Here is a 15,854-nt window from a genome sequence, read left to right as displayed (position 1 = left end):
ACCATCTGATGATGGTGGGCTAAAAAGTTATAATGTGTATGTTAATCTTTGAATTTCATTTCCTTCGCTGTTTTCCTACGACTTTGCTTCCTCCGTCACAAGATCTGTCTGCAAGCTCGATGATGATATATCAAGTCCTGTGAACTCGTCGTAAGTTTCCACCGGATCCTCAATGTGTGTTTTTGAGTGTTTACGCAGAGCTGACGATGAGCAGAAACTTTTATCACAGCTGGTACATTTGTATGGTCGCTCCCCCGTGTGTGTCCTCATGTGGATCTTAAGGTCGTTTACCTGTCTCAGTTCCCTGCCACAGACGTCGCACTTGTACGGTTTCTCTCCGGTGTGTGTGCGGATATGATTACTCAGGTGGCCTGATTCACTGAATGCCTTTCCACAATAATGACATTTGTGACGCTTCTCTCCTGTATGCGTCCTCATGTGTCTATGCAGACTCGACGAGAAACTGAAAGTTTTGCCACAGAAAGTACACTTACATGGTTTTTCTCCCGTATGTGTGCGGAGATGCATTTTGACATCATTAGTTTGTGTGAATTCTTTCCCACAGATTTCACATTCGTATGGCTTCTCTCCAGTATGTATCATCAGATGCGAGTGTAAGTTCGCTGACTGGCCGAAAGCTCGGCCACAAATATCGCATTTGTATGGTCTCTCACCAGTGTGTATACGAATGTGCTTCTGTAAGTTTGAAGTGCGGCTGAAATGTTTACCACAGATCGTACATCCATGAGGTTTCTCGCCTGTGTGGGTTCTCATATGAGCCTGTAAGGCTGATGCCTGACTAAACTGCTTCCCACAAACTTCGCATTTGTACGGCTTCTCCCCCGTATGGGTTCGCAAGTGTCGCTTTACATCCGAGGTTCGACTGAATCCCCTACCACAAATCTCGCATGCAAATGGCGTTTCTCCTGTATGTGTGCGCATGTGCTTGTTTCGAGTTGATACACACGTAAATACTTTACCACAAACTTCACACCCATACGGCCTTTCCTTAGCATGGGTTTTCATGTGTGAAAGGAAAGAAGTGTTCTCAGTAAATTCTGTTCCACAGACATTACATTTAAATGGCTTTGTTTTACTAAGTTCTTTGACCAGCGAAGTACCCACTGGACGTTGTTCAGCGGCTTCATACAAATATGTATATGGTGCCACGGTTGTATGTGTCCTAATATGAATCTCCAGGTCAGCTGAATCATTAAAACCTTTCTCACAAACACCACACGTATACATGTTCTGATCTCCCTCGGTCATACTGTCATGTACATCAGTTTCGTAGTTTGAATCATTTAACTCCTCTGTGTTTTCCTGCAATTCTTCCTCCATCTCTGAAGGTTCTTCGACAAATTCTGACTTGATCTTGTCTGGATTCAGTAATGTTTGATTTTCCATGGGTACAGGAGAGTAGCTATGAGAATTTGTATCGTAATTCACCGTGTTTGGTTCCTGTTCTGTTTGGATTTGTCCAGCATCCCAGGGTCCAGATTCATCACTCAAATTCTCTGGTGATATTGAATCTCTCCTTGAATTCCACGGATCAATTTCCTTATTTGTTTGTTCTATCAGAACTTCTTCTGCTCCTTCATTTGTCCATACCAGAGAGGACTCCCCTACATCCACATCTGTCTGATCACTTTCAGCGGAGTCATTTTCCCCGGAGTGACTTTCCCATTCTGGGTCCTTGTCAATGTGGGGGGAGTGACTTTCCACTTGTGTTTCAGTGCCGATTTGGTCACCCTGATGAGGAGAGTCATTGTTCACCTTTTCTTCTTCCATTTTGAACATTAACCAAAAGCCCTGTTTTAGATATACTTTGTAGTCTTGTTATAGAGTGTCATCCTTCTTATTGAAGACAGCGTCAACTGACGATCTGAAACAACAATGTTTGATAAAAGTATTGTCACTCTCAAATTATTAAATTGAATTACGCAGTAATATTTAATGATATTAATTCATATTTACAATACTGCACAGTTTATGATTTTCTTTTTTACGAAAAAATGTGAAACTTGTAAAAATATCAAAATGAATAAGAAGTTATGAGGAATTTCTGTAGTTAAACTTTTTACCTGTAATTTATAATTTGAATTTTCTGGTTTTGTTATTTAAATAAATATATATATACATGTATTGTAATTCAGTACATCCTCGATATTCCGGGGGTTATATTTACTATTGTTACATCCACCCTTGACTATATATTTGACATCATCCTCGATACTCCAGGAGTTCTGATCCTTTACGATCTCTACACCCCTGGACTATCTCATAGTGAAATTTGAGGCAGCTCAGCCGAAAACATTTGACCAATCACAGGCCTGGAAAGATTTCCTTTGAAGACTACAGAGAGAGCGACGCCTAACATCAAAGCCAAACAGCCAACCACAGTGTACCGTTATACGGCTCTTTTGATGTACATCAAACGACTAGATTATCTGCTCTGTTCCCTTGCCTTCAGTTTTACTATGAGATAGTCCAGGGGTGTAGAGATCGTAAGTGATCGGAAACCCTGGACTATTGAGGATGATTTGTCATAGGCTCATAGCAAAACTGAAGGCTCTGTAATTTGATAATAACAAATGAGACATGTTGTTTGGTCCTTTCACGTACATCAAAAGATTTGAAACACTGGTTGACCATGCTGCTTTGATATTGGTCATCACTTTTCCGGTCATCTTCAATTGAATTCTTTCATTTGCAGGCCTGTGATTGCCTGATTGGTCAGTTTTTCTCTTCTGAACGGCCTTCAGTTTACTATGAGATAGTCCAGGGGTGGATATAATGACAGTGACAGTAACCCCTCGAGCATTGAGGATGAATTTAGTTAGGCATTAATTATGTGCATTACACTTTTGTCTTGTCTTTGTCATATCAAACGACATCCCCTCAAAATCAAACCTCTGGAAAATGATGGAGTGGAACACTTTCCATCTATAATGACATTTTTGCTTCCTGCTTCATTTTGTAGCAACAAATTATAAATGTGAAAAAAATGAAGTCTTCAAACCTTGTAACAATGTACATGTATCCATAGATACTGTTACTAGGCCTTTATTTTGGACTCTTTTTTTTTTTTTTTTTTTTTTTTACATTTATTTTTCCTGACCTGTCACCCGTCAGTGAACTTAAACTACCCCAGATTATTGGTATGGAATACCGGTTGGATATAATGACATTGACAGTAACCCCTAGAGCATTGAGGATGAATTTAGTTAGGCATTAATTATGTGCATTACAGTTTTGTCTTGTCTTTGTCATATCACATGACATCCCCTCAAAATCAAACCTCTGGAAAATGATGGAGTGGAGCACTTTCCATCAACTGACATTTTTGCTTCCTGCTTTATTTTGTAACAACGAATTATAAATGTGAAAAATAAAGTTGTCAAACCTACAATGTAGATGTACCCATAGATACTAGGGATGTCACGGTTCATGTTTTTTCAGCTCGGTTCGGTTTCAACTTTTTTTTATCGGTTTTCGGTTTTTTCGGTTCGGTTCAGGCAAATCTCAATTACACTTATAATTTTCTATCAAAAGCAAGTTCTGCTTTAGATTTAAAGATGGTATATCACTTAAACAAATGGGTTTTTTTTCTTTATCAAGATTTCACTTCTAATTAAAAACATATAATTTATTGCGCCCTGAAAAATAATCCACAGCACTATATCCTATATACATTGAAGTTCTAAAAGTGCATGCAGCAAAGAAATTCATTAATTATTCTATATCATTTTGTGTCTTAATTAGACATATAACACGATTAAATACCAATTTTTGTTCAAATATTGAGTATCATTTATGATCTCTCAGCAGTGGAACATCTTTAAAAAACATAATTGAACATTTTCTTATCTTTTTAACTCTTTCAGTACTATTGACACATTAATCAGTCACAGAGAGATATATGTCCTCGTATCCTTTATGATACATTATTTCGTCACTAAAACTTTTCTCGTATCCTTCATGACGCATTATTATGTGATGATTGACATGTGAAAATCGTAAGTTTTACCGCAAATCAATACATCGGTATTATCCCAGAAAAAGTGTTTTTAAAAAGTATTATGCATTTGAATTATAATAGAGATAAACATTATTACGTACCAGGTGCATGTTCAATCGTAAAATGGTTTAATTCACGGAATATTGGCCGACGGAAACGCGATTGTTTACAATCGGCAACACAATGGCGGCTTGATTTAGCTGCCAATATTCTGCGGGATTAATGTTATCGGAAAAATACATAATAAAAAATTATCAATTATAAAATTTCAAACATTTAGTGAAATATATCATTTAGATATTATGTATGTGAAAAATCATGTCCGCAGACAGCAAAAAACGATCTTCTGAATGACTGAACTTGCACACGTGTTACACATATATGTCGGTCAACAGGTGTATTTCTCGGGATTCTGACAAACAACTTCGCCGTATTTTCAATGAAATAATCTGCAATACAGTTTATACACGTAAATTACAGGTATTATAGGACAGTTATTTTTTTAATGAACCGAACCGAAACTTAGAATTATCGTACCGAACCGAACTGTACGGTTGAATTTTTCGGTTAACCGTATTTTCAGTTAACCGTGACACTCCTAATAGATACTGTTACTAGGCCTTTAGCTTGGATCCGTTTTCTTTCCTATTTTTTTTAAACATTTATTTTTCCTTATCTGTCACTCTTTAGTGAACTTAAACTATTCCAAATAAATGGTAAGGAATACCTTTCAGGTTCTTTAACATGATACATCAGCACATGACACATACTATCATAAATGACCAAAGATCGTAGCAAACAACTGCACACATGGCAGCATGGGACAGGGTTTCTGAGGATGTTTTGTTATGGCATATACGTCCGTAATAGACAGGTGTTTCGGGTCTACTAAGTTCTAAATCGGTCACATTGAAGCTTTGAAGAGATAAATTCATATAAAACCAAGGCAGTCTCGGTTTTATATAGACATTAAACTTACATGTTGCGCTTCAAACAAGATCTCAAATTATTGCAGTTCTTTTGTTGTCGACAGCTTCTGTGGAAATTATTCCTAATCTGTATCACTTGAGCGCTTGAGTAAGATGCGGCGCTTACTAAAATTCGGCTAATGCACGGATTGACATGAACTGTTAATCAAAACCCAAATATTTCTGTAACGTACACAGACGGTGAAATTAACCACAATGAAATCAAGTTGTAACTATTTCAGAGGAAACACAATTGCCTACTTTGGCAAAATATTGAACAAAAATTTTCACTATGATGCAGTTGTGTCAGCAAACCTCTGTAATCGGTCAATTTAACCAGATTTGTCAGCTTTGACTTGTCTGGTCAGTTCTAACTTGTCTGGTCAGTTCTAACTTGTATGGTCAGTTCTAACTTGTATGGTCTGTTAAAACTTGTATGGTCAGTTTAAACGTGTGTGGTCAGCTGTAACTTGTATGGTCAGTTCTAACTTGTATGGTCATCTTTTACTTGTATTGTCATCTTTTACTTGTATGGTCAGCTGTAACTTGTATGGTCAGCTGTAACTTGTATGGTCATCTTTTACTTGTATGGTCATCTTTTACTTGTATGGTCATCTTTTACTTGTGTGGTCATCTTTACTTGTGTGGTCATCTTTTACTTGTGTGGTCATCTTTTACTTGTGTGGTCATCTTTAACTTGTGTGGTCATCTTTTACTTGTGTGGTCGACTTTTACTTGTATGGTCATCTTTTACTTGTGGTCATCTTTACTTGTGTGGTCATCTTTTACTTGTGTGGTCATCTTTTACTTGTGTGGTCATCTTTTACTTGTGTGGTCATCTTTTACTTGTGTGGTCATCTTTTACTTGTGTGGTCATCTTTTACTTGTGTGGTCATCTTTTACTTGTGTGGTCATCTTTTACTTGTGTGGTCATCTTTAACTTGTGTGGTCATCTTTTACTTGTGTGGTCAACTTTTACCTGTATGGTCATCTTTTACTTGTGTGGTCATCTTTTACTTGTGTGGTCATCTTTTACTTGTGTGGTCATCTTTTACTTGTGTGGTCATCTTTACTTGTGTGGTCATCTTTACTTGTGTGGTCATCTTTAACTTGTGTGGTCATCTTTTACTTGTGTGGTCATCTTTTACTTGTGTGGTCATCTTTTACTTGTGTGGTCATCTTTACTTGTGTGGTCATCTTTAACTTGTGTGGTCATCTTTTACTTGTGTGGTCAACTTTTACCTGTATGGTCATCTTTTACTTGTGTGGTCATCTTTTACTAGTATTGTCATCTTTTACTTGTGTGGTCATCTTTTACTTGTGTGGTCATCTTTTACTTGTGTGGTCATCTTTAACTTGTGTGGTCATCTTTTACTTGTGTGGTCAACTTTTACCTGTATGGTCATCTTTTACTTGTGTGGTCATCTTTTACTTGTGTGGTCATCTTTTACTTGTGTGGTCATCTTTAACTTGTGTGGTCATCTTTATTTTACTTGTGTGGTCATCTTTAACTTGTGTGGTCATCTTTTACTTGTATGGTCATCTTTTACTTGTGTGGTCATTTTTTACTTGTGTGGTCATCTTTTACTTGTGTGGTCATCTTTAACTTGTGTGGTCATCTTTTACTTGTGTGGTCATCTTTTACTTGTGTGGTCATCTTTTACTTGTGTGGTCATCTTTTACTTGTGTGGTCATCTTTTACTTGTGTGGTCATCTTTAACTTGTGTGGTCATCTTTACTTGTGTGGTCATCTTTTACTTGTGTGGTCATCTTTTACTTGTATGGTCATCTTTTACTTGTGTGGTCATTTTTTACTTGTGTGGTCATCTTTTACTTGTGTGGTCAGCTGTAACTTGTATGGTCATCTTTTACTTGTGTGGTCATCTTTTACTTGTGTGTTCATCTTTTACTTGTATGGTCATCTTTTACTTGTGTGGTCAGCTTTAACTTGTGTGGTCATCTTTTACTTGTGTGGTCAACTTTTACTTGTATGGTCATCTTTTACTTGTGTGGTCATCTTTTTCTTGTGTAGTCATCTTTTACTTGTGTGGTCATCTTTTACTTGTGTGGTCAGCTGTAACTTGTATGGTCATCTTTTACTTGTGTGGTCAGCTGTAACTTGTATGGTCATCTTTTACTTGTGTGGTCATCTTTCATTTGTGGTCATCTTTTACTTGTGTGGTCAGCTGTAACTTGTATGGTCATCTTTTACTTGTGTGGTCATCTTTTACTTGTGTGGTAAATGTAACTTGTATGGTCATCTTTTACTTGTGTGGTGATCTTTTACTTGTGTGTTCATCTTTTACTTGTGTGTTCATCTTTTACTTGTGTGGTCATCTTTTATTTGTGGTCATTTTTTACTTGTGTGGTCAGCTGTAACTTGTATGGTCATCTTTTACTTGTGTGTTCATCTTTTACTTGTGTGGTAAATGTAACTTGTATGGTCATCTTTTACTTGTATGGTCATCTTTTAGTTGTGTGGTCAGCTGTGAGTTGTATGGTCATCTTTTACTTGTGTGGTCAGCTGTAATTTGTATGGTCAACTTTTATTTATATAGTCAACTTTAAGTTGTAGTGTTTTCTATTTGTATCTTTTTCATCACTATGATTTAATTTGATATGTTACACTCATTTTCATTGGTTAGTTAGTTTGAGGATATTTTTGTATAGCCTGAAAGAATTTTACGTCATCTATGAAGAATATCCTTCAGTTTTGTGTCTATGACTTCATAAACCCAAAAGATATTGGGAATAATGCTTAATTAAACAAATTACAAAGGTAATACCCAAATAGTTTACAAATGTTTTATTTATTGAGATATTTGTACTTTTGATTTTGTTCAACAAGAAATTAAATACCAAAAGTATTATATACAGTCTGAAGTTTTAATAAAACTATATATGGAATCAGTAGAAAATAGCAGAACAATGTATAATATGTATTCAATAATATTGCACTGTTAGTACATTGTACCTTTCATTTATTCACTTTTTCACATTGAATACATTTGCCTCACGATTACCAAAATAAACCTTAATTGTTTCAAGGAACTTGACTAGAATCCAGTTGTTCAAAAGACGATTAGGCTTATATAATTATAACAGTTTAACAAGTCAATTTTCAAACTAAGATAAAAATAATTGCCAAAACTTAATGAACTTCTTAGATATTCCATTCTTTACCTACCTGCTCAGTTTAGAGATGATACAATTTCAAATTGTGCAACAAATGAAAATTGAAAATTTCACTAACGATTAATGTAAGCTAATTAATATAATCACCTTTTGAACAACTGGGTCCTGTAATTCAATTGTTATAAAGCCTTTGCAGCTCAGGCCATATATACATTTTACATTTATAAGGAGTAATGATTTCTTTCATTCCCTAATTAGGCCCAAAATAATAATATGTCTGTTTAGGGTTACCCGACCGACCCTAATTTTTTTACCCCTGACCCTAATTTTTTTCCACTTTTCTACGAAAAAAAAATTGAAAGTCAGGATTTCAATCTCAGACTCTGGTTCCGGCAATTATTTTAGAGTGAAAGACAAGTAAAAAAAAAAAAATCCTCTCAACCTACGGACCCTATTTTTTTTGCCAATGTAACCCTAAACAGACATGTTCTTTTGTTTGGCCTCATGTTGTGAATGAATGTTTCTATAGTTTGACCCTAAATGACCTTGGCTGTCAATTAATGGGCCATAAAACTCAAACTCGCAAATAATCATGTCTGTATGTTTTGGGAGGCTGCAGTATTATGAGTTTTGCTTCTTACTTTTTATGGGACAAACACTTTTCATTTGTTTATATATATGTTCTCTATTTGCATATTACAGAGTTATCTGCCCTTGTTGGTACGGAGGTATTGATTGTGACGTCATGTGTTTGTGGGCATTACGTCATTCTTTTTGGAAAAACAGCTTGAATTGCACCCACAGGATAATGACGTCACAATGGATACCTACTCGCAAGGGAGTTAACTCTGTAATATGCACAGTCATGATCAGAATATGAGATAATAACTTAATTCTCCCCTTTATATATAGGAGACAATGATTTCTCCCTTGTATATGTATAGGATAATGGTTTCTCCCCTATGTAAGTAGGAAACAAGGATTTCTCCCCTGTATATGTAGGCGACAATGATTTCTCCCCTGTACAAGGATTTCTCCCCCGTATATGTATGAGACAATGATTTCTCCCCTGTACATGTAGGCGACAACGATTTCTCCCTTGTAAACGTATGCGACAATGGTTGTTCTTTTGTCCGTTTTAACGGAACTTTTCCTTTATGTTTGTAAGAAGATTTTCCTAGATGTTCTATCTGTGTTAGTACGTCATTTTGACCTTTGACCTGTTTTGTCGGGTCAGAATGAATCCTCCCATGAGTCAGCAGATTACTCTTCTGAGCAAACGCTTTACCGCAAATATCACACGCATATGGTTTTTCTCCGGTATGTGTCTTAAAATGTGTACGAAGGTAATCTTTCCTACCAAATCTCTTCCCACATAGTTCACAGACATGTGGTTTTTCTTCTGTGTGTTTCTTCATATGACCTTGAAGAAAGCGTTCCTGAAAATATCCCTTACCACAAACATCACACTTATAAGGCATACGCTCTGTATGTGTCAGTACGTGTTGATTAAGCTGTTTTTCACTTATAAACACCTTATCACATATATCACAGTCATATAGGTTTTGGTTTTTGTTCGACAACTGTTCCTTTCGTAAATCTAACTCTGCGCTATCAATTGAACCTGTCTCAGAGCTAATAGGCTGTGGGTCGTGTTTATGCGTCCCAAGGTGTACACGTAAATGTGTGGTATGGTTAAATCCCTTACCACAAAACTCGCATTTAAATTTCTTTTCTCCGGTGTGCACAGTTAAATGTCGACCGAGTTGGGGCCGGGTTACAAATCCTTTCCCACATACACCACATTCAAACGGCCTCTCCTCTTTGTGTATGAGTTGGTGAGTACGCAGACTCGATGATGACATATACGCCTTGCCACATGTGTCACATACCCATGGCTTTTCGCCCGTATGTGTGTGTAGGTGACCTTGTAGAAGGTGGCTCTGACTAAATCCCTTACCACATACACCACACTCATACGGACGCTCTCCCGTGTGTGTTCTTACGTGCCGATCCAATTTAGATGGACAGTCAAACCTCTTACCACAGATGTCGCACTTTGCTGTCTTTATATCGGACGCAGCATTGGCCGTGAGGTGCGTCCTGGAGTGACGTTGTAACTGATGTCTTAGCTTGAACTCTTTACCACAAATATCACATTTATAAGGCTTCGTTAAGGTATGTATCTTAAGGTGGGTGAAAAGATTACATTTCTTGCTAAATTCTTTGCTACACACTTTACACTCAAACGATGTGCGTTCATTTATTGAAGTTTCAAGTGCATCACTGCCATCTCCAGCATATTCAGTGTCCATAAGGAATGGCTGGGTCACTTCGTGTAACTTTAGATGAATCTGAAGTTCTATAACTTCTTCAAACTCCTCATGGCATGTTTTACACTTAAAGTATGTGTACCTCATCCAGTCATCACCATTTGACTTGTCAAACTCACTCATTCCATCTTCATGAATATTTGAGTCATCAAGTTTGCTTATTCCATCTTTATGAACATTTGAGTTGTCAAGTTCACTCATTCCATCTTCATGAACATTTGAGTTGTCAAGCTCACTCATTCCATCATCAACTTTTGAATTGTCAAGTTCATTCATTCCATTCTCAGCATTTGAGTTGTCAAGTTCGCTTGTTCCATCTTCAACAGTTGAGTTGTCAAGCTCACTCATCCCATCTGCATGAACATCTGAGTTATCAAGTTCACTAATTTCATCCACATTATTTGAGTTGTCAAGTTCACTTGTTCCATCCACATTATTTGAGTTGTCAAGTTCACTTGTTCCATCCTGGATATTTGAGTTATGATCAGTGAATCCATTTTGATCACATCCCTGTTCAGTGACACTAGTTACAAACATTTCTTGTTTCCCACATTCCATTTTCTTTGTCCTTTTAAGTACTATTATGTTGAACCTCTGGGAGCATCCTACAGGTTGTTAGTGTAATTCTGGATTTTAACTTCAAAGATTCCATGATCATGCAGATCCCCTGCAAAAATTTGATAAAAAAGAGTATTATTGATAGGTCAGGTTGCTGGATTTGACGAATTCTTTGTTCTCCATGGGTTCTGTTCACTTCCAATCTCTAGAGATGGTAAGTGATCGGAACCCCTGGAGTATCAAGGATGGTTTCGGCCATGTCTCACTGTCGCCATGTGATAATACGCCAATATTAAGCGAACTGCCCAATCACCCATGTGACAATTAATATTAGCAAAGAGCAACAATATACAACATCGTTGCATGGACTGGTGCATTGTTTGCATGCAACATAGCTAAAATCAGCCACCATACATTAAGGCTAGCATTCAGATCCATCAGGGTTAACGTTACTTCCCTTTGTTTCACTCCATCGTACCGACAAAAGGACAAGTTACTGTCTACTATATACACAAGTAAAGTCATTGTTTCTCAATTTAGAGTATCAGCAGGTTTGAAACTTATATCCCATTTGAAATGTGATAGAAATAAAAGCTAATGTTTCGCCCCAATAATGGCAATATTTTTAGGAGCTCAACTCGATTTGCGCTGACGCTCTTCTAATAAGAGAAGTCTTCTCAGAAGATCTTCCAACCTATAGACGGAAGAGCTTTCAGAAGCAAAAGACCTACAATCGAGTGAACGGAAGTTATATTCTAGAAGTAGAAGAATTGAAGAAGGCAAATCGAGTTAGGCGAGGGCGAAACGACCCGTCATCGTGTAAGAACATCAAATGATAACATGCAGCTGACAACTATAAAAGGGAGGGAAACCTTATATGTTATCTACAGTTTCTTATCTACAGTGCTGTATAATAGCTGCAGTTGATTGCATTCCTAACAACAACGGGCATCGGTAGCTAAACAGTTAGGCCTATTGTTAAACTCACTGTTGAATGTCCCGTTAGTTGAAAGAAGTGGTAAATATTGAAGCGTTAATGTGATGAAGATTTTTTCGTTTACGGAAAGGGGTAAATCTCGAAACGGGTAGGATCAGACCGGATAACACCAAACAGATTACCCTGGAAGACCTATACGTCCTATTCTACAATTAATTGTCTGAATTTGAAGACGGAAAATACACAAATTTAGTCAATAAATACTTCTATACGTGTAGCAAGTGTACAAATCCGACCAAAAACATTGAACAAGCGCTAAAATGATAGTGAATATTTAGGAATAAAGCGCTTTAATGACAATGATTAATACAATCTGACAGCTGAGAGCACGAAACTTTGACAGGCGAGGTCCTGACCCAAACATGCATCGGCACAAGCAGATTGTTTGCATGTCATGATCAGGTGCTGTCAGATATTTTTCAGAAGAACATTGATAAAAAACAACCAAATTTAATGCTTCAAACAGCAAAAATGTCTTAGATTGACAGTTATGTCACACCCCGGGATGGATATCCTACAGAAGTTTGGACCAACCACAGACAAGCCGTGTAAGTGTGAGATTTGTGGTAAAGAATTTAGATATCCATCTAAGCTTCAAAGACATCACAGGACACACACAGGTGAAACCCCACACACATGTGGGATTTGTGGGAAGAAGTTTAAGGAGTCATCCCACCTACGGAGCCACACAAGGACACACACCGGGGAAAAACCACTCCAGTGTAACATATGTTGGAAACTATTTAAGGAGACATCTGCCCTGAAGAAACACACGAGAACTCACCGTGATCAGACGCCGTATGCTTGTGATTTCTGTGGAAAGGAATTCAAGGAGGTATGCCAGTTAAGGGAGCACATACTGACGCATACTGAGGAAGGGTGTCATACGTGTGATGTCTGTGGTATGGTGTTTACTCAGGCTATTAACTTAGAAACACACATAACAAAACACACAAGTGAAAAGCCATTCAAGTGTAACGTCTGTGGTAAGACGTTCAGTGATGCATCCAGTCTACAGGTACACACACTAATACATACCGGTGAGAGACCTTATATTTGTGATATCTGCAGTAAAACTTTCCCTACTGCGTCTGGTCTACAGAGACATACGCGGACACACACGGGAGAACGGCCGTACAAATGTGACGTATGTGGGAAACAATATAAGGATAGCTCCCATCTGAAGAAACATGAAAGAAGTCACCTGGACCAGAAACCATATTCTTGTGATTTCTGTGGAAAGGAATTCAAGGAGGCATGTCAGGTCAAGGAGCACATACTAACGCATACTGGGGAAGCTCGCCATAAGTGTAATGTCTGTGGTAAAAAATTTATTAGAGTAAGAGGTCTGCAGATACACAATAGAACACATACAGGTGAGAAACCATTTAAGTGTGACTTCTGTGGTAAAGGGTTTGCTCAGGCTAATAGCTTACAAGCGCATGTAAGAATACATACAGGTGAAAAGCCATTCATGTGTGACGTCTGTGGTAAGGCGTTCAGTGAAGCATTCGGTCTACAGGCACACATACGGATACATACAGGTGAGAGACCTTATATATGTGATGTCTGCAGTAAAACATTCACTGTAGCTTCAGGTCTACAGATGCATATGAGAACACACACGGGAGAACGTCCGTACACATGTGATGTTTGTGGGAAGGGATTCACTTCCACATCAAACCTACGCGTACACAGCAGAACACATACTAATGAAAAGCCATACACGTGCTCGGTGTGTGGTAAGTCGTTTTGTAAAGCATCATACTTACGAACCCACATCAGTATACACGCGGGAGAAAACCCATTCGAGTGTGAAGTCTGTGGTAAGGGTTTTACGCAGGCTACTAACTTACGAAAGCATATAAGAATTCATACCAGGGGAAATGAGGCACAGTTTATGGTAAATAATGAAAATTCTGCGCTTTCCATTTCGGAGGCAACATACGTTGAAAATCCCACGCTCCCCATTTCGGAGGTTGAAAATCCCACACTTTCCATTTCGGAGATTGAAAATCCTGCACTCTCCATTTCACATGTTGAAAATCCAGTACTATTTATTTTGAGCGATGAAAATCCTGCGCTATCAATTTTGGCAGATGGAAATCCCTTTCCAACTTAAAGGGTCGCTACCTTTCTGAAAGAAAAATTTGAGTTTCATAAACACATCAGTAACAGAAAAATATATATTGATGGCCTAATATGAGGTTACAATACCAAATATATTCCCTTCATAATCTATGTTAACAATGACGATTCGTTTCGCTGTTTGGCTGTCCGTCGCAGTGAATATAACATTAATATTTAATCTATTTTAATTAAATTGTTCATAATTTTTTTATTTTTCAAGTTTTCATTAGACATATATCATGACAAAACATATATAACACCGCACACATATATACCCTCACTAAAGAGACTCACTCTCAAATCCACACACACATAGCATAGTCATTATATTTATATTTGTATACACATCCAACAGCCATTTACACTCGCACATTCTTACTCACACGCATGTACACAGAATAGAAATATATATCAAAAATGTATATATCTATATTACACATCAGCAGATGACCACATCTACACACAATTACATGCACAAAAAAACGTACACTCACACACATACATGTATTTCATACATAGGATTTCACATAGAAATATACATTCACATTGTTCTATTTTTATACACCAATATGTAACTATCTCACATACACACACACACTCACATTCACACACAGACATATACAATTAGAAACATGATTACAATAAAACATACTATGTCCAATAAATGCTACGAAGTTTAAACTTCACACACAAATAGTTATAGACCACTTAGAATATCTAATATACAAAGCATAATTATTTTAATATATTGAAAATAAGTGATGTAGATTTATGATTTTTTTGTACTTTTTGGGATATATAAATCATTGCATTATTGGACATAGTATACCATTGATGAAAGAAAAAAAAACCAAAAAACAAAAAGAAAAAAAAATAAAACAAAAATCAGGACATGATTAAAGTCATTGTGTAGGAGAAAGAAATAGAAAGAAAAGAGAAGATTGGAATAAAAGAAAAATGAAGGGGAGGGGGGGTTAAAAGAAGTAGAGGGAGGGGGGGGGTGTTGGATGCACTGTGTATTATAATTTGGTTTAATGAAGGAACAGCATATTATTATAGATTATTGCAAAAAAATCAGGGCTGACATTGTAACATAATATAAAGACATGGTATGCATTTGACACACCGTAGGGCGGCCAGTATACATATCGCTAGACAAACAAACTGTTTACTATATACATAATATGTAATCTTTATGAGGGGCACCAATCAATCAAAAAATTTATTAAAGATCCAGTAAAGGTTTCCATTTTCTCCATTCCATCTCAAACATTTTTATCTTATTTTCACTCTGATAAGATATATTATACTTTTGAACATTATAATTATCCTTAATATTATTAATTAAGGCATTTATACTCAATGATTTATAAAGACATCTTGTTTTGTACATATATTGTTTAATAATTATCAATATTTCATTATCAACCTTACTACATTTTTGTTCAACAATTCCAAAGAGGAAAGTTTCTTTATTATAAGCAAATGGAATAAAAAGTACATCCAGCAAAGATTCAAATTGTTGTAATAATGTTTGAATCTCATTACACTCCCATAAACTGTGTATCATTGATTCATTCTCCAAATTACAAAAAGTACACAATGAACTAGGTATCAAATTGATCTTAAATAGAAATGTGTTTTGTCACCAAAAATATGGTGATTAATTCTTGCCTGAAACCATATAAGCTTTGAGTTATTAGTAACTGAAA

At 36.8% G+C, this 15,854-nt stretch overlaps 2 protein-coding genes across 2 annotated transcripts; one reads left to right on the top strand and one right to left on the bottom strand.

Moving 5' to 3' along the window:
* LOC138310844 (zinc finger protein 585A-like) lies at positions 1-11,962 on the bottom strand. The gene is made up of 2 exons (XM_069252168.1): positions 9,151-11,962; positions 1-1,840 (listed from the first exon to the last, which is right to left on the bottom strand). The coding sequence occupies exons 1-2, from the start codon at positions 11,013-11,015 to the stop codon at positions 76-78; spliced, it is 3,630 nt and encodes a 1,209-aa protein (XP_069108269.1). The 5' UTR covers positions 11,016-11,962; the 3' UTR covers positions 1-75.
* Positions 11,963-12,273: 311 nt separating this feature from the next.
* Positions 12,274-14,339, top strand: LOC138311191 (zinc finger protein 234-like). Its single transcript, XM_069252670.1, has one exon. The coding sequence runs from the start codon at positions 12,503-12,505 to the stop codon at positions 14,132-14,134; it is 1,632 nt and encodes a 543-aa protein (XP_069108771.1). The 5' UTR covers positions 12,274-12,502; the 3' UTR covers positions 14,135-14,339.
* The last annotated feature ends 1,515 nt before the right edge of the window (positions 14,340-15,854 follow it).

The sequence above is a fragment of the Argopecten irradians genome, chromosome 16 (assembly GCF_041381155.1).
Source record: "Argopecten irradians isolate NY chromosome 16, Ai_NY, whole genome shotgun sequence".
Classification (NCBI taxonomy): domain Eukaryota; kingdom Metazoa; phylum Mollusca; class Bivalvia; order Pectinida; family Pectinidae; genus Argopecten; species Argopecten irradians.
This window is presented reverse-complemented; position numbering and strand designations above follow the sequence as displayed.

Bases quoted from the DNA above. Each gene is read 5' to 3' on its own strand.
- LOC138310844 (XM_069252168.1), bottom strand. From the start codon at position 11,015: ATGGAATGTGGGAAACAAGAAATGTTTGTAACTAGTGTCACTGAACAG. The intron at 1,841-9,150 runs GTACAGGGGAGA...TGACACTCTATA, and splicing joins TATACGGGGGAGAAATCCTT to ACAAGACTACAAAGTATATC.
- LOC138311191 (XM_069252670.1), top strand. From the start codon at position 12,503: ATGTCACACCCCGGGATGGATATCCTACAGAAGTTTGGACCAACCACA.